The sequence below is a fragment of the Callithrix jacchus genome, chromosome 4 (assembly GCF_049354715.1).
Source record: "Callithrix jacchus isolate 240 chromosome 4, calJac240_pri, whole genome shotgun sequence".
NCBI lineage: Eukaryota > Metazoa > Chordata > Mammalia > Primates > Cebidae > Callithrix > Callithrix jacchus.
This window is the reverse complement of record NC_133505.1, coordinates 3,005,213-3,018,063: the sequence shown is the minus strand read 5'-3', so window position 1 is coordinate 3,018,063 and position 12,851 is coordinate 3,005,213. Positions and strand designations below refer to the sequence as shown.

Here is a 12,851-nt window from a genome sequence, read left to right as displayed (position 1 = left end):
GGAAAAAATTAGACACTGTATTAAGCCCTAACTCAGTTCCACATGATTGCCCTGATTTTGTAGTCCCCTGGTCCCATAATGCCTGGGCAGGGAACATTGAGATGGGACCTGGGTGGAAAGTGCCACCAAGTTGGACTGGCATCCTTCACCTGAGGCAGGAGGGCACCATCTCCCTGGATCTGACCCCATTTTCCCTTTCAGTGAGGGTCTGGGGCACAATGGCAGTAGGCAGGCAGTACCCCCACTCCAATGGGAACCGAAGTGACACCAGAATGGTGTCATCCAGCCCTATCATTGTAGTGTCTACAACTCCTTCCACACTGGGCAGAGGTCCCGGTACAGCCCTCCTGGAAGATTCCCAGGGAAACCAAAATTACCGTAGCAGGGCAGAGTTAATACCAGTTTTATTATGCCAGAGGGTGGGAGACACCCTATGTGTTTCTAATAAATGTTTTGTCTTTTCACTGTTAGCTTAAGTTGCCTTCTCCTTTGCTGTTATATCATTCCCACTGGCACCTGGTTATCCTTCCAAAATGTTTTCCTGGCCTGGGGCCCTCACACAGCCATATGCATGGCCAATCTAACTGCTGAGTGATTGGTCTTACACCCTTGAATAGCCATGTAGGAACTCCATGGTGGACTGAGCCACTGCTGGATGAAGACTGGAGCTCTGTACAAACCTGGATAACTGGACAACACATAGAAATAGATACCCTAGATTCCTCTAACACCACACATGCAAATGTGAGTGACTGAGACACGACACTGAACAACAACGCACAAAATTTAAGTTTTTTCCTAAACCTGTCCCACAGGTGGCAACCGTCAAAGTGCAAACTGCCCTGAGGAGCACCGGGCTCTGGCAATGAAGATCATACTGGCAAATGTGGATGGCTTTCTGCAGCTCACCCCACAGCAAAGATCCTCTCTTGAGCTACAGAGGTCTGTTGGGAACAACATCATCACTCTAAAGACACTCAGGTAAACGATACCTAAAGTATTCTCCCAGGGTACCTAGGTTTCCTCCCAGCTGCCCAATGCAAACACACCATTGTACTTAAGGACACAGATTGATTAGTCACAAATGTGTCTTGTAGGCCAGGAATTATCTATATTGCCCCAAATGGCATCCAGCGGCTCTGTGCTACTAACCTCTGGCCCTGGCTTCCCCTGGGCTGGCTTGGACGACCCATTCCCGTATCCCTCAATGAGTCCATCTGGAGGGGTCAGTGGAGGTCTGTTTTTCCTTGGTGGGATTACTTATTGACTGTATTTGTGCCTCCAGGAGGTTCTTCTGACATCATGTAGCAGCTGGAAGCCCTTCAAATATTTGTCTCCACAACTTTGAATGACACCAAGCAAGGTATGGGGGTCTTGAACACTGAAACAGCTGCAATGAAAAAAGTGGCCTACAAAACCAAACGGCCCTAGAGATGCTGACATCTGTGCAACGAGGAACCTGTGCCCTTTTCAAAAGTGAACACCGTGTGTATATCCAGACAAAGCAAAGAAGCTGAAGTTAATCCATCCGTCCTTCACTCACAAAAGCAACTACAGCTTATTGACCACATAAGGTATGCCTGGTGGTCTACACACAATCATGTTTTCCAGGATGAGATCCTTGGCGGAAAGCTCTGCTAGCTAGCCTTTTGGGAAATGTGATTTTGGATCTTGTCATGTGCACCTGCATTTACTGTTAGTGTGGGTTTTGTTTGCAATGTTTCATAAAGTCAGTCGAAAGGAATTGCAGATGATCCCACCCTTTTCAACGAGCTCGGGAAACATACAGGAAGAGATGGGCATGTGAGATTGTAAGAGCCAGGCAAGAAGGTGGATTGCAGGATCCCTGACTGGCAATTATAAAGCCTTGAATATTCCGTGACTGAAAATCAGAGTTCCTTGACCTCTCTGGGACCTAGCCAGCTGCAGATTTTTCCCAGCATGTGTGAACCAAAACTTGGGCCTTGAATATTCCCAGGTACTGATAAAGGTATCTGAATTGTCACTGAAAACACTGGAAGAAACTAGCTCTAGCCCTGAGCCAAATTCTTCAAATGCTCATATAAACTCCATACCCTGACCCCCTCACTGCAGACATATCTAGGTACCACAACCCTTTTCTCCCACTATCCGTGGGGAGGATTTCTGCAACACTGTGTAAGTTCCCTTAATAAATGGTTCGGACTGATCATCTTGACACATAGTGCTTCTTTCTTTGGAAACCCAGCCAGCCCCATCTAGGATGGTTTGGGCACTCCCTTGTGTGAATTCCCCTGCCACCACTTTCAGGGGACAAAACACTATGTGCCTAACAGAACTATCTTGTTAAAAAGCAAGGGATTAAGAAACACAAAACTTGTGATAGTAGGTCCTCAGATGAGAGGAAGTACAGAGAAGACTAGAAACAGTAGTATTCAATGTAAGTCGTCAATCTATAATTCTTACAGACTAGGTAATGGATTAAAAAATGTTCACACTTCAAAGCCATGCATGGACCAATGACAGCCAGTGGTTATAATAAATACCATTTTGAATATCTGAGTTCCACTGGGGCAAGAGGATTAATCAAACAAGGGCTCAAAAGAAAAGTTGCCTGGGAATGCAGGAAGGTTTTGCAGAGGAGGTGAAGTTTCAGCTGCATCCCTGCTGTGTGGGCTTCAATTTCACTGCCTGAGATTTAAATAGAGGCAGGAGTCACCCAGGCTAGAGTGCAGTGGTGCAATCACAGCTCACAACTGCCACCGCCACCTCCTGGGCTCAGGGGATCCTCCTCAGCCTCCTGAATAGCTGGGAGTACAGGTTCACTCCACAACCCCCAGCTAATTTTTTTTTTTTTTTTAATTTTTGTAGAGACGAGGTCCCAACTCTGTTGCCCAGACTGGCCTGGAACTCTTAAGCTCAATTGATCTTCCCACTTTTGCCTGGAAAAGCGGGGAATTAGAAAGGTGAGCCATCACGCCCAGCCCACTAGTGTTAAAAACCGAAAGCAATAAACTGCCAGAGCCAGGAAGGCCTATGAAGAGACACTTCTCAGGCTTGTATGCCTCATACTAAAACTATCACATATGACTGCAAAACCCACAACCTTGCACAAAGGCCAGCACAACCTTACACCAAAAATATTTCCGCAAGGACATGCGCCCAGCAACTGCTTAACTAACCTCAGACTGGCGTCACCCTTGTTACTGATCTTCGTAGTCAAGGATAATCATTTCAAAACAATTATGCAATCCTCCTCATGCTTCCTTTAAAAACCTTTGTCTTCTTTTACATCCCTGAATAGAAACAGTTCACTCTGGCACGTCTATTCCTATTGCAATGTCCTATTCCCGAATATACATCATTTTCTTTCTTTCTTTCTTTTTTGAGACCGAGTCTTGGTCTGTCGCACAGGCTGGAGTGCAGTGGCGCGATCTCAGCTCACTGCAACCTTAACCTCCTAGGTTCAAGCGATTCTCCTGTCTCAGCCTCCCAAGTAGCTGGGAATATAGGCGCCCGCCACCACGCCCGGCTAAGTTTTATACGTTTAGTAAATGCGGGGTTTCACCATGTTGGCTAAGCTGGCCTCGAACTCCTGACCTCAGGTGATCCACCCGCCTCGGCCTCCCTAAGAGCTGGGATTACAGGCGTGAGCCACCGCGCCTGATAAACATCATTTTCTTTTAAAGAGTCCTCTCTGTTATCTAGCGAGACACTACTACAATGGAGAAAAAAGACCCCTCCTTCAAGGCCTGAGAACCTGAAGACTTTGGCGAAAAGTCTGCTCCTGAGGAGACCCAGGAAGGCTTCTGGGAATCGTAGTTCAAAGGCATCCCGTCTTCTGCGCAGACTCACAAGTCCCTGTGGACGGAAACATTGAAGGGTAGTGCCGCTCCGTCCTTCCACCGGAAGTGTCCGATCGGAATCAGCCCTGTCCGAGAGGTGAGTCCGGGTTTGGGGACCCAGATGTCCGACCCAGTGTCTCCCTCCAAACATCCAGTCCCTCTCATAATGCCTTTGAAATTAGCAGCCTCTGGGTGACCAAACCTTGGACCTCAGAGCAATTCCTGAGAAAGGTGTAACCAGCTTCGGCGATGGGAGGGCAGGAGCGCTCCTGTTCTTAGTGAAGGTTTGGCGGTCTCCATAGTTACCTCCGCCGCGCGTGACGTCATAGTGGAGCGCTGAGAGGGCGTGGTGGCGTGGAAGGTAGGGGGGCGTCCTGCTGATCCTGAATCTGGGGTCACTGATTAGTGGAGTGGCCCAGTCCAGCCAGATGGAACGGGAAGGGGCGCCACATGTCTCGGATCTGCAGTTGTCTGCCAAAAGAAACTGCTTTGAGGACCATCCCCGATCTCCTGTTTCCCTTGGGAAGAATAACCGCCCTTTCGTAGGACATATGGGGACAACCCCGGCCTATCCTGAACTTTGTTGACACGGTAAATAGTATTTCCTGTGTGCTGAAGATACAGTGAAATCTCTTGCCCTTGAAAAACACTGGTACTATGGGAGCCGGTACCAGCATGCACTTCGAAGTCTCTGCTCGGCTTTGTGGTCTCCACCGGATTTCCCCCTGACTCCCCTCCCTGCACCAACTAAACTCTGTCCCGTTTTTCCCTCCTCCAATATGCCCACCAAGGCTGTTTATCCATCAGGAACCCTGCTCTTAACCTCTGCCTTTCTCATAATTAATTACTCGTTCTTCCCTGTTCTCCTAGCGTTTGTTTACACATCTGTCTTTTGTAAGTCCCCCTAACACAATGTATAAGGCACTAGATGCTCAATAAATATTAGTTCAAAGCTACTAACTTTAGGGGTACTAAGTTTTAATGGATGAGAAGTGATGAAACACCCGGAGATAGGACTGTCAGCTCTCTGAGATAACATGTTGTAGAAACAACTGCTCAGCATGATAATTGAAGTTTCATTTGGATTATATGGGCGCATCTTCCTATGCTAAATGAGATAATGCTCATTAAGCATTAGGTCACTACTTGGTTAGCACATGTAGGAAATAACAAGACAAAGGAATGGCCAAGTAAAATATGACTCTGGTTAATATAGCCTTTTTTTCTTTATCATTGCTAAAGTTAGTTCCTACTTACTCAAACTGTTTGTTTTCCAAGGTTCAGCCTGAACCTATGATATTTATTTTATACTCTTGGGGAATTAATACTGATATATATATCTTCCAGCTACCCCTTTCATGAATCTTGTCTAAATCTGTCTTCCCATTCCAAGGTCTTTTCCATTATTGAAATATTTTTTTCTGCTGGAAATATTTTTCCAAGTAGATGTCTTATTATCATCTTAAGTACAGATCATCCAAAACCGAAGTCATCTGAAACTTTCCTAATTTTGCCTTTCATTCAGTCAACAAATATGAAGCCTTAAAAACAATTAATAATGCCTGGTCCTTAACCTCATAGAACAGCAGTCAGCTGATAGAAAAAAAAAAAACTAAAAATAATACAAGGACTTATATATTTATATGTGTATGTGTTAGTAATTGTAAGAACTCAGTCTAGAGTTGAGGACTTTCTTAACAGTGCCAGTCACTCCAGTCATCACGCCCTGCAAGCCGATCTCACCATTAACCTGCTGCTCATTCCCACTTCCTCAACTCTTCCTGTCCTCTCTTTCCTGAATTTTTCTCAACCTTCATTGTCCAATTTAAGCCCCACCACCTCTAGGACATACCTTCTACCATTTGCAGTCTCTTCCCACCTCAGGACAGTTAGAACATTTAGTATCTCTACCATAAACTCATTTCATCCTTCAACATTCAACATGTAACAAACATATACAATGTATGTGTCATATGAAACACTTTCTCATTTAAATGTTTTATGTCCATGTGTTGTTTTGTGATTTCTTCCCAAGTAGTTCGCAAACTCAAACACTTTTTGTTTAATCTATTAAGCTGTATATTAGAATACAGAGTTTCCAGGCATATGCCATACTGACCATGTTACCATCTCTAGGAGCAGGGCCCAAGTCAGCATCTCTAGAGATAGGGCCCAAGAACCTGTTTCTAACAAAGATCCCATATCTTGATTAGGCAGCAAGCTCAGTGTCGTATTCACACGTTTTTGTAAACCAATGCTGTACAACTTCTAGCCCAATGCTTTGCTTGTAATAAGGTTCTTAGTAAAATGTATGTTATTGCATCAGTCAGTAGTCAACTTAGTGAAATGTTTAGTAAAAGAAACTCAGGCCAGGCACAGTGGCTCACACTTGTAATCCCAGCACTTTGGGAGGCCGAGGTGGGTGAATCACAAGGTCAGGAGTTAGAGACCAGCTTCGCCAACATGGTGAAATCCCATCTCTACTAAAAATACAAAAAATTAGCCAGGCATGGTAGTGTGCATCAAAAATCCCAGCTATTCAGGAGGCTGAGGAGGATAATCACTTGAACCTGGGAGGTGGAGGTTGCATTGAGCCAAGATTACTCCACTGCACTCCAGCTGGGTGACAGAGAGACACTCCATCTCTAAAACAAAACAAAAGAAATTTGTACTTGCATGAACCTCATACTTAGTGACCTCTAGCTCTTCATATTTTTCATATTACAACCCACCCTAGAAATGAAGAACATATTTATCTCCACAGTGTTCAGCAGGTCGTTCTGCTCAGAAAAACTGACTCCTCAATTGACTCCTCTTCAATGACTCTTCAGTGCCTGAAAGATAAACTCCAAATTCAGGAACTTGATATTTGATGTTTTCTACAGTATGGCTCCAAGCGTTGCCTCTTTTATTCTTTTTTTTACAAACCTACTAAATGTAGGTTTTCCATTTTTGGAAGGCACTGATGGAGAGAGGCACTGATGAAGCAGTGCCTTTGCTTTTCCATTTCTGTAGACCTACCCTTACTCAATTGTTCAGACTGTTTCTGTTTGTAATTTCCCTTTTCTTTCTCTCCCACATCCTAGTCAAATCTTCTATTCCTCAGAATTTCATTTTTTCATTAAGTTTCCATTGACCACTGCAACCAACTGTATTTTTCCCATGCCCTATTTTATGAAGCACTTCTATCATTTTTCTTTTTACAGCCTTATTTTCTCTGGGACTTATAAAATTTAATAACATGTACCTTGTTAATATTTAGCATTACATTTAAGTCTATTGTTTCTAATTTAAATTATCATATTTATAAATTTAAATCTTAACCTGTCTAAAGTAGAAGTCCTAGCAGTTGTATTCTACAGAGCAAGCATGCCAGTGCTTTTTTGGATACAATAAATGCCCAGTGAATTTTTGTGTAATGGAGAATGACGATTTTTATGATGTGCTCTTTCATCTTCTTACACAGTAATAGTAATTTTTGATCCCTCAGGAGAACTCTTGAGACTAAAGAAGACCTTTCCCAAAGCAGAAGTGGATTTCTGATAAAATATCCTATCCAGAGATGGCTACCGAGTCAAGGAAAGCTGCAGCCGAGAACTCTCCGGACGATGAAGGACTTCTGATACTGAAGATAGAAGAGGAAGAATTCATCCACAGGCAGGACACTTGCTTGCAGAGACGCGAACTCCTCAGGCAGGAGCTCTGCAGGCAGCTTTTTAGGCAGTTCTGCTACCAGGATTCCCCTGGCCCTCGCGAGGCACTGAGCCGACTCCGGGAGCTCTGCTGTCAGTGGTTGAAGCCAGAGATCCATACCAAGGAGCAGATTCTGGAACTGCTGGTACTGGAGCAGTTCCTGACCATCCTGCCGGGGGATTTGCAGGCCTGGGTTCAGGAACATTACCCAGAGAGTGGAGAGGAGGCAGTGACCATGCTGGAAGACCTGGAGCGAGGCACTGATGAAGCAGTGCTCCAGGTGCATAGGGGAAGGGAGACCTAAGACCTCCACAGTGGATGAAGTCCCACAGTGGGAGGAGATGCCCGAGATTGAGTATCTGCAGGAGCTCTTGGTTCATTGTGAATTTATGTCTCCTTTTCTGTCTGTTTGATTCCACACTACATTTTACAGTTGACTCAGACCCAATTCTTCCTTCCCCAGCTTTGTTTTCCTATGGGAGTTTCTCTTTGTTATTAGAAGATGTTTAGCACCAGGATTCTTTTACAAGCCAAAATGTACTTTATTTTTCTCAGGTTCAAGCCGATGAACATGGACAAGAAATATTCAGGAAAAAGGTGTCACCTCCTGGACCAGCACTTAGTGTCCAGTTACAGCCAGTGGAAACCAAAGCCCATTTCAGTTCATCAGAACCCCAGCTCTTACGGGACTGTGGTAAGGGGCAGAATGCCGTATAGTGCACATCACTGAAGAAGCAGGAGAATGAATCTCCCTGCACAGACTAGTCTTGGTAACTGTAGGCGATCCTTTCCCTTATTACCCAATGAAAAGAGAGAACTTGTTTTCCTATGAGTCTTTGGCCAATTGTGGGGCAAAGGATAATTTCGTTCCTTATCCAGAGTATTTCCAAAACATAGAACATTTTTATGATATGACCAAATTAAAGAAAATAAAAAATGAGTTGAGAAAATATCATAAAAAGAGAAAAGAAGCAAAAGAAAAAGAAATACATGGACAGCAGCAAAACATGTTCATAGAGAAGTACATAAAATGATCAAGAGAAACAGATACATGATGAGGTACTGAGAAATAGTATATATTTCACAAGTTACATAGACAGTGATTCATATTTTTCCTCTTATGCTCTTGATCTTATAAAGCTCTTTTACACTTTTATAGAAAGTTAGCTGTACTTCTAGAGACTACTTCCATAGAATACACATCTCTGTTCTAAGATTCATCTGTATTTTTTCCCCCCCAAAACAGAGTCTTGCTCTGTCACCCAGGCTGGAGTGCAGTGGTGTGATCTCGGCCTCACTGCAAGCTCCACCTCCCGGGTTCAAGCTATTCACCTGCCTCGGCCTCCTGAATAGCTGGGATTACAGGTGCCGGCCACCATGCCTGGCTAATTTTTGTCTTTTAGTAGAAATGGGGTTTCACCAAGTTGGCCAGGCTGGTCTCAAACTCCTGACCTCGTTATCCTCCCACCTTGGCCTTCCAAAGTGCTGGGATTGCAGAGTGAGCCACCATGCCCAGCCACCATTAATTTTTAATAAATTTCTACATATTCTGCCTTCAGTTTTGTTCTGGAAACCTCTCCATCTATTCTATAAAAAATTGTAAAGTTTCCTCACCCCACAAACAGCATTCCGTAGCCCTCTTTCCTACCCTAGGGTTTTTTAGACAAAGGAAACCTTGTAACAAGAAGGGCTGTTCAACTCTAGCACAGTATAGAGTTGTGTGCTACAAGGTGAGGTTTGTGAAGACAGGATCATAAATGGACCTTGGAAACCAGGCTTGGAAGTTTAGACTTGTAACAAAAAAAAAAAAGAGAGATTCAAGGTTTCTGAGTAGGGTATGAAAGCATGGCAGTGTTTAATGACTATTAGTCTCAAAAGGATCTTTAGGATAACTAGGAAGAAGAAAAGTACAGGGTCAAAACAGCAAAGAGGCAGTTAAGTCTCTAGCTAGGAAATGGTGAGGTTCTAGACTAGGTGGCCGTAGCAGAAATGTAAAGGGCGGGATTTATACAAGATACACTAAGCGGACAGTGATGACAGAATTTGGAAGACTGATTAAACATGGAACAGGAGGAAGAAACAGATGATGGGGTGGATGGAATTTTTCTTACAGATACTTCAGAGTCTTTTATAGCTTTACTTTTCTCTCTTCTGTCCTCATCTGCTTTCTTTGAGGTAGTTCCTCCATTTTCCCTGTAAGTCTGACACGAGAAACGTATCATAGACCCAAGGTTCCCAAGATCCCTTTCGGTCAATAGAGTTCTCTCTTCTTACTCTGCCTCCTCCTGTTTCCCAGTTCTTGCTGATGGCACTCCTCCTCCCAATCTTTTCTAATATACATATTGCACATGGCTGATCCCTCTCTCTGCCAACCACTGCAGGTATTACTTGCTCTTATCAATGTTTCTTTCATTCTTTCATTCCTCTCATGTGAAAGGTAATATATTAAAGTGGGCATATCGATATGTAACTATCCTAGGCATGCTGCAAAATTTTCTTTTCTTCTAGTGCAGCAAACAGGTGATATTCACCTCTTTCTTTTTTATTTTAGATACTGAGAGTGAAAACAGTAGATCCATGCCAAAGCTGGAAATTTTTGAAAAACCTGAATCACAGAGAATTGTATCCGGAAGAATCTCGGGATACATATCCGAAGCCTCTGGTGAATCTCAAGACATCTGCAGGTCTGCAGGCTGGGTAAAGAGGCAATGGGAAAAAGACTCAGGGGAGTCTCAGAAACCATCCTCTACCCAGGATGCAGATTTTGGTAAAATCCTCACCCACAAAAATACAGTCAGAGGGGAAATAATAAGCCATGATGGATGTGAGAGGAGATTAAATCTGAACTCAAATGAATTCACACACCAGAAATCTTACAAACATGGGACCTGTGACCAGAGCTTCAAATGGAACTCAGATTTTCTTAATCATCAAAGAATTTATGCTGGAGAAAAAATTCACCAATATGGAAAATCTTTCAAGAGCCAAAAGCTTGCTAAACATGCAGCAGTTTTCAGTGGAGAGAAAACTCATAAGTGTAATGAATGTGGGAAAGCTTTCAGGCACAGCTCAAAACTTGTTAGGCATCAGAGAATCCACACTGGAGAGAGACCCTATGAATGTAGTGAATGTGGGAAAGGCTTTGCAGGGAGCTCAGATCTTGTTAGACATCAGCGAATTCACACTGGGGAAAGACCCTTTGGATGCAAAGAATGTGGGAGAGCATTCAGCCTGAACTCACATCTTATCCTGCATCAGAGAATTCACACCAGAGAGAAACCCTACGAGTGTAGTGAATGTAGGAAAACCTTCCGAGTGAGCTCACATCTGATTCGACATTTGAGAATCCACACTGGAGAAAAACCCTATGAATGCGGTGAGTGCGGGAGAGCCTTCAGTCAGAGCTCACACCTTAGTCAACACCAGAGAATTCACAGGCGGGAAAACCTATTAATGTAAGGAACTTAAGTTTGTATGTAAATGCTGAGGAAATAGAACAATGTGAAAAACAGTAAATAAAGAATAAATATTGGACCAGATGGAAGACTGAGAGTCCAGTGTCTGGTCTTCATCTGTGCGTGTGTGTTTTCTGTGAGACTGGGGATGTGCCCCTTCTTTCACTGACTACTAGAGTCAAACCAAAAGAGCTACATTTAGGGGGCTAATAAATAGGGTAGTCTATTGATTAGTGCAATGTAGAGAAACAGAGATTGGTGAAATAATCACGATTACAGTGTGGGAAGAAAAGGAAGATTTAAGTAGAGAGACTGGTAAGCAGCCCTAGTTAATTTTCCTAGTTAGTATTGCACAAGGTGAGATCAGCTAAAGCCAGGAGTGAAATAGCTTGCACAGTGCACTGCAGAACAGTGTTTCCAGAGCATCCCTTTAAGAACTAAAGACCACAAAACTTAAGTTAAATGGTCATGTTACGTTAGTCATGTCAAATGAGGGCATATGTAATGGTAGCATTCCTATATGAGGTCAAAATCGGTGTCCAGAGGTCATACCAGGAAGTAAACAGAAGGGCACGCCCGGGAAGAGGCTGAAGTAAGACGGGAAGAAAACAATTAAACAAAAATTGGGTTAAGACTGAGAAAAGTTGTTCAACTTAAACTAAACCTCAGAAGCTGGAGGCGAGACTTAATATAACCCGGCTTGTACTGGTTTTTGGCACCTTTCTGGGGCAGGTTGATAGGGACTATAGGGAGCTCTCCTCACAGAACCGGACAGGATTCTCCGCCACTGGCAATTGTGAAAGATTCCTGAGGAATTTAGTACTGGAAATAGTGGTCCTGAGATGTTATTTCATTGCTGCTGGCTGCTCTCTACAGAAAAGACTACAGTGTAGAGAGCCATAGTATATGAAAGAGTGTAGAGAGGAATTATTTACGTCTTAAACATTCCACAGCATCTAAGGTTTTTACTCTATAAACTGTAAACAGGACCTTGATGTTAGATGTGTGACAATCTAATGTGAAATGTACAAAATTTCCCACTAAGAGGCTTTGTAAGAAATAGCATTTATGTTCAATGACTGAAAGTGTCGTGACGGCGTCTAGGTAACACAATATTTGGTTTGTTTTTTAAGGTGACTACAGGCCCTGTGTTAGTACCTGCTGTCCCATCATTCTGTAAGGGCTGTTTTTCACATTTTGTAGATGAGAAAACTGAGCTGTAGTATGTATACCTTGCTGAAGGTAACATAGTAAGTGGTAGAACCAGTATTTTAACGCACATTTTATTCCAGGGCCCTAGTTCTTAACACTTAAACTTGATTATGTCACTGAAAATATTCCTTTGGGATATAATATCACAAAATATGGCGCTTGTACACCACAACTCTAAAGTTGGGGTCGGGGAAAGGGGGAGACCTAGCACCCTTCTAGAAGGTTAACAGACCAACATTTCAAAATCATGGAGGGAGCTGTGACCCATTACGCCAGGAGTCCACTACGGCCTCCAACCCCACGGCGGCTCCCTCCGGGCAGGGGGCGAGTGAATCCACCACCGAGAGAGCCTCTTCTTAGCGGGGCCGGAAGCAGCTGGGGCCCCGGGACCCACCCATCTTCCAGCCAGGTGGTGTCGCCCGGGTCAGCGATTGTCCTGTGGCATCCGGGGCCTACTTTGTGGCGCAGGGTTATGTGCGCACTTCGCCCCTGTAACTTATCTCAGGGTTCCTATTGAACAGGACTCCGGGGACGAAGCCGGCAGCTGCAAGAGGAGGCTGCGACTGAGGACCACCAAATTCGTCCCTCCCAACCACACACAACACCAAGACGGCCCAGGAAGGTGTGGAGAGACTTCCTTTTCTCTTCTCTCCCCTCCTGGCGCTGG

At 44.0% G+C, this 12,851-nt stretch overlaps 2 protein-coding genes across 6 annotated transcripts in view; one reads left to right on the top strand and one right to left on the bottom strand.

Annotated features, from left to right (window-relative positions):
* The window catches only part of LOC103792197 (olfactory receptor 2B2), a 113,785-nt gene extending 109,646 nt beyond the window's left edge, over positions 1–4,139 (bottom strand). For all 3 annotated transcript variants that reach the window (XR_013533577.1, XR_013533578.1, XM_054254718.2), the window contains exon 1: positions 3,740–4,139. The gene's annotated coding sequence lies outside the window, so the exon portion shown is untranslated. The remainder of the gene's footprint in view (positions 1–3,739) is intronic.
* ZNF165 (zinc finger protein 165) lies at positions 3,890–11,067 on the top strand. 3 transcript variants are annotated; one of them, XM_008993779.5, is made up of 4 exons: positions 3,890–3,921; positions 7,315–7,797; positions 8,073–8,211; positions 10,069–11,067. In XM_008993779.5, the coding sequence occupies exons 2-4, from the start codon at positions 7,387–7,389 to the stop codon at positions 10,974–10,976; spliced, it is 1,458 nt and encodes a 485-aa protein (XP_008992027.3). In that variant the 5' UTR covers positions 3,890–3,921; positions 7,315–7,386; the 3' UTR covers positions 10,977–11,067. The 3 variants fall into 3 exon arrangements, with proteins under 3 accessions (XP_008992027.3, XP_008992029.3, XP_008992026.3); XM_008993781.5 differs by lacking the exon at positions 3,890–3,921 and adding an exon at positions 4,150–4,415 and having other exon boundaries at positions 7,315–7,662; XM_008993778.5 differs by lacking the exon at positions 3,890–3,921 and adding an exon at positions 4,150–4,415.
* Positions 11,068–12,851: the final 1,784 nt, after the last annotated feature.

Coding starts and splice junctions, on each gene's coding strand:
- ZNF165 (XM_008993779.5), top strand. CDS start 7,387: ATGGCTACCGAGTCAAGGAAAGCTGCAGCCGAGAACTCTCCGGACGAT. Junction 7,798..8,072: donor CTGATGAAGCAGTGCTCCAG/GTGCATAGGGGA, acceptor TATTTTTCTCAG/GTTCAAGCCGATGAACATGG. Junction 8,212..10,068: donor CCAGCTCTTACGGGACTGTG/GTAAGGGGCAGA, acceptor TTTTTATTTTAG/ATACTGAGAGTGAAAACAGT.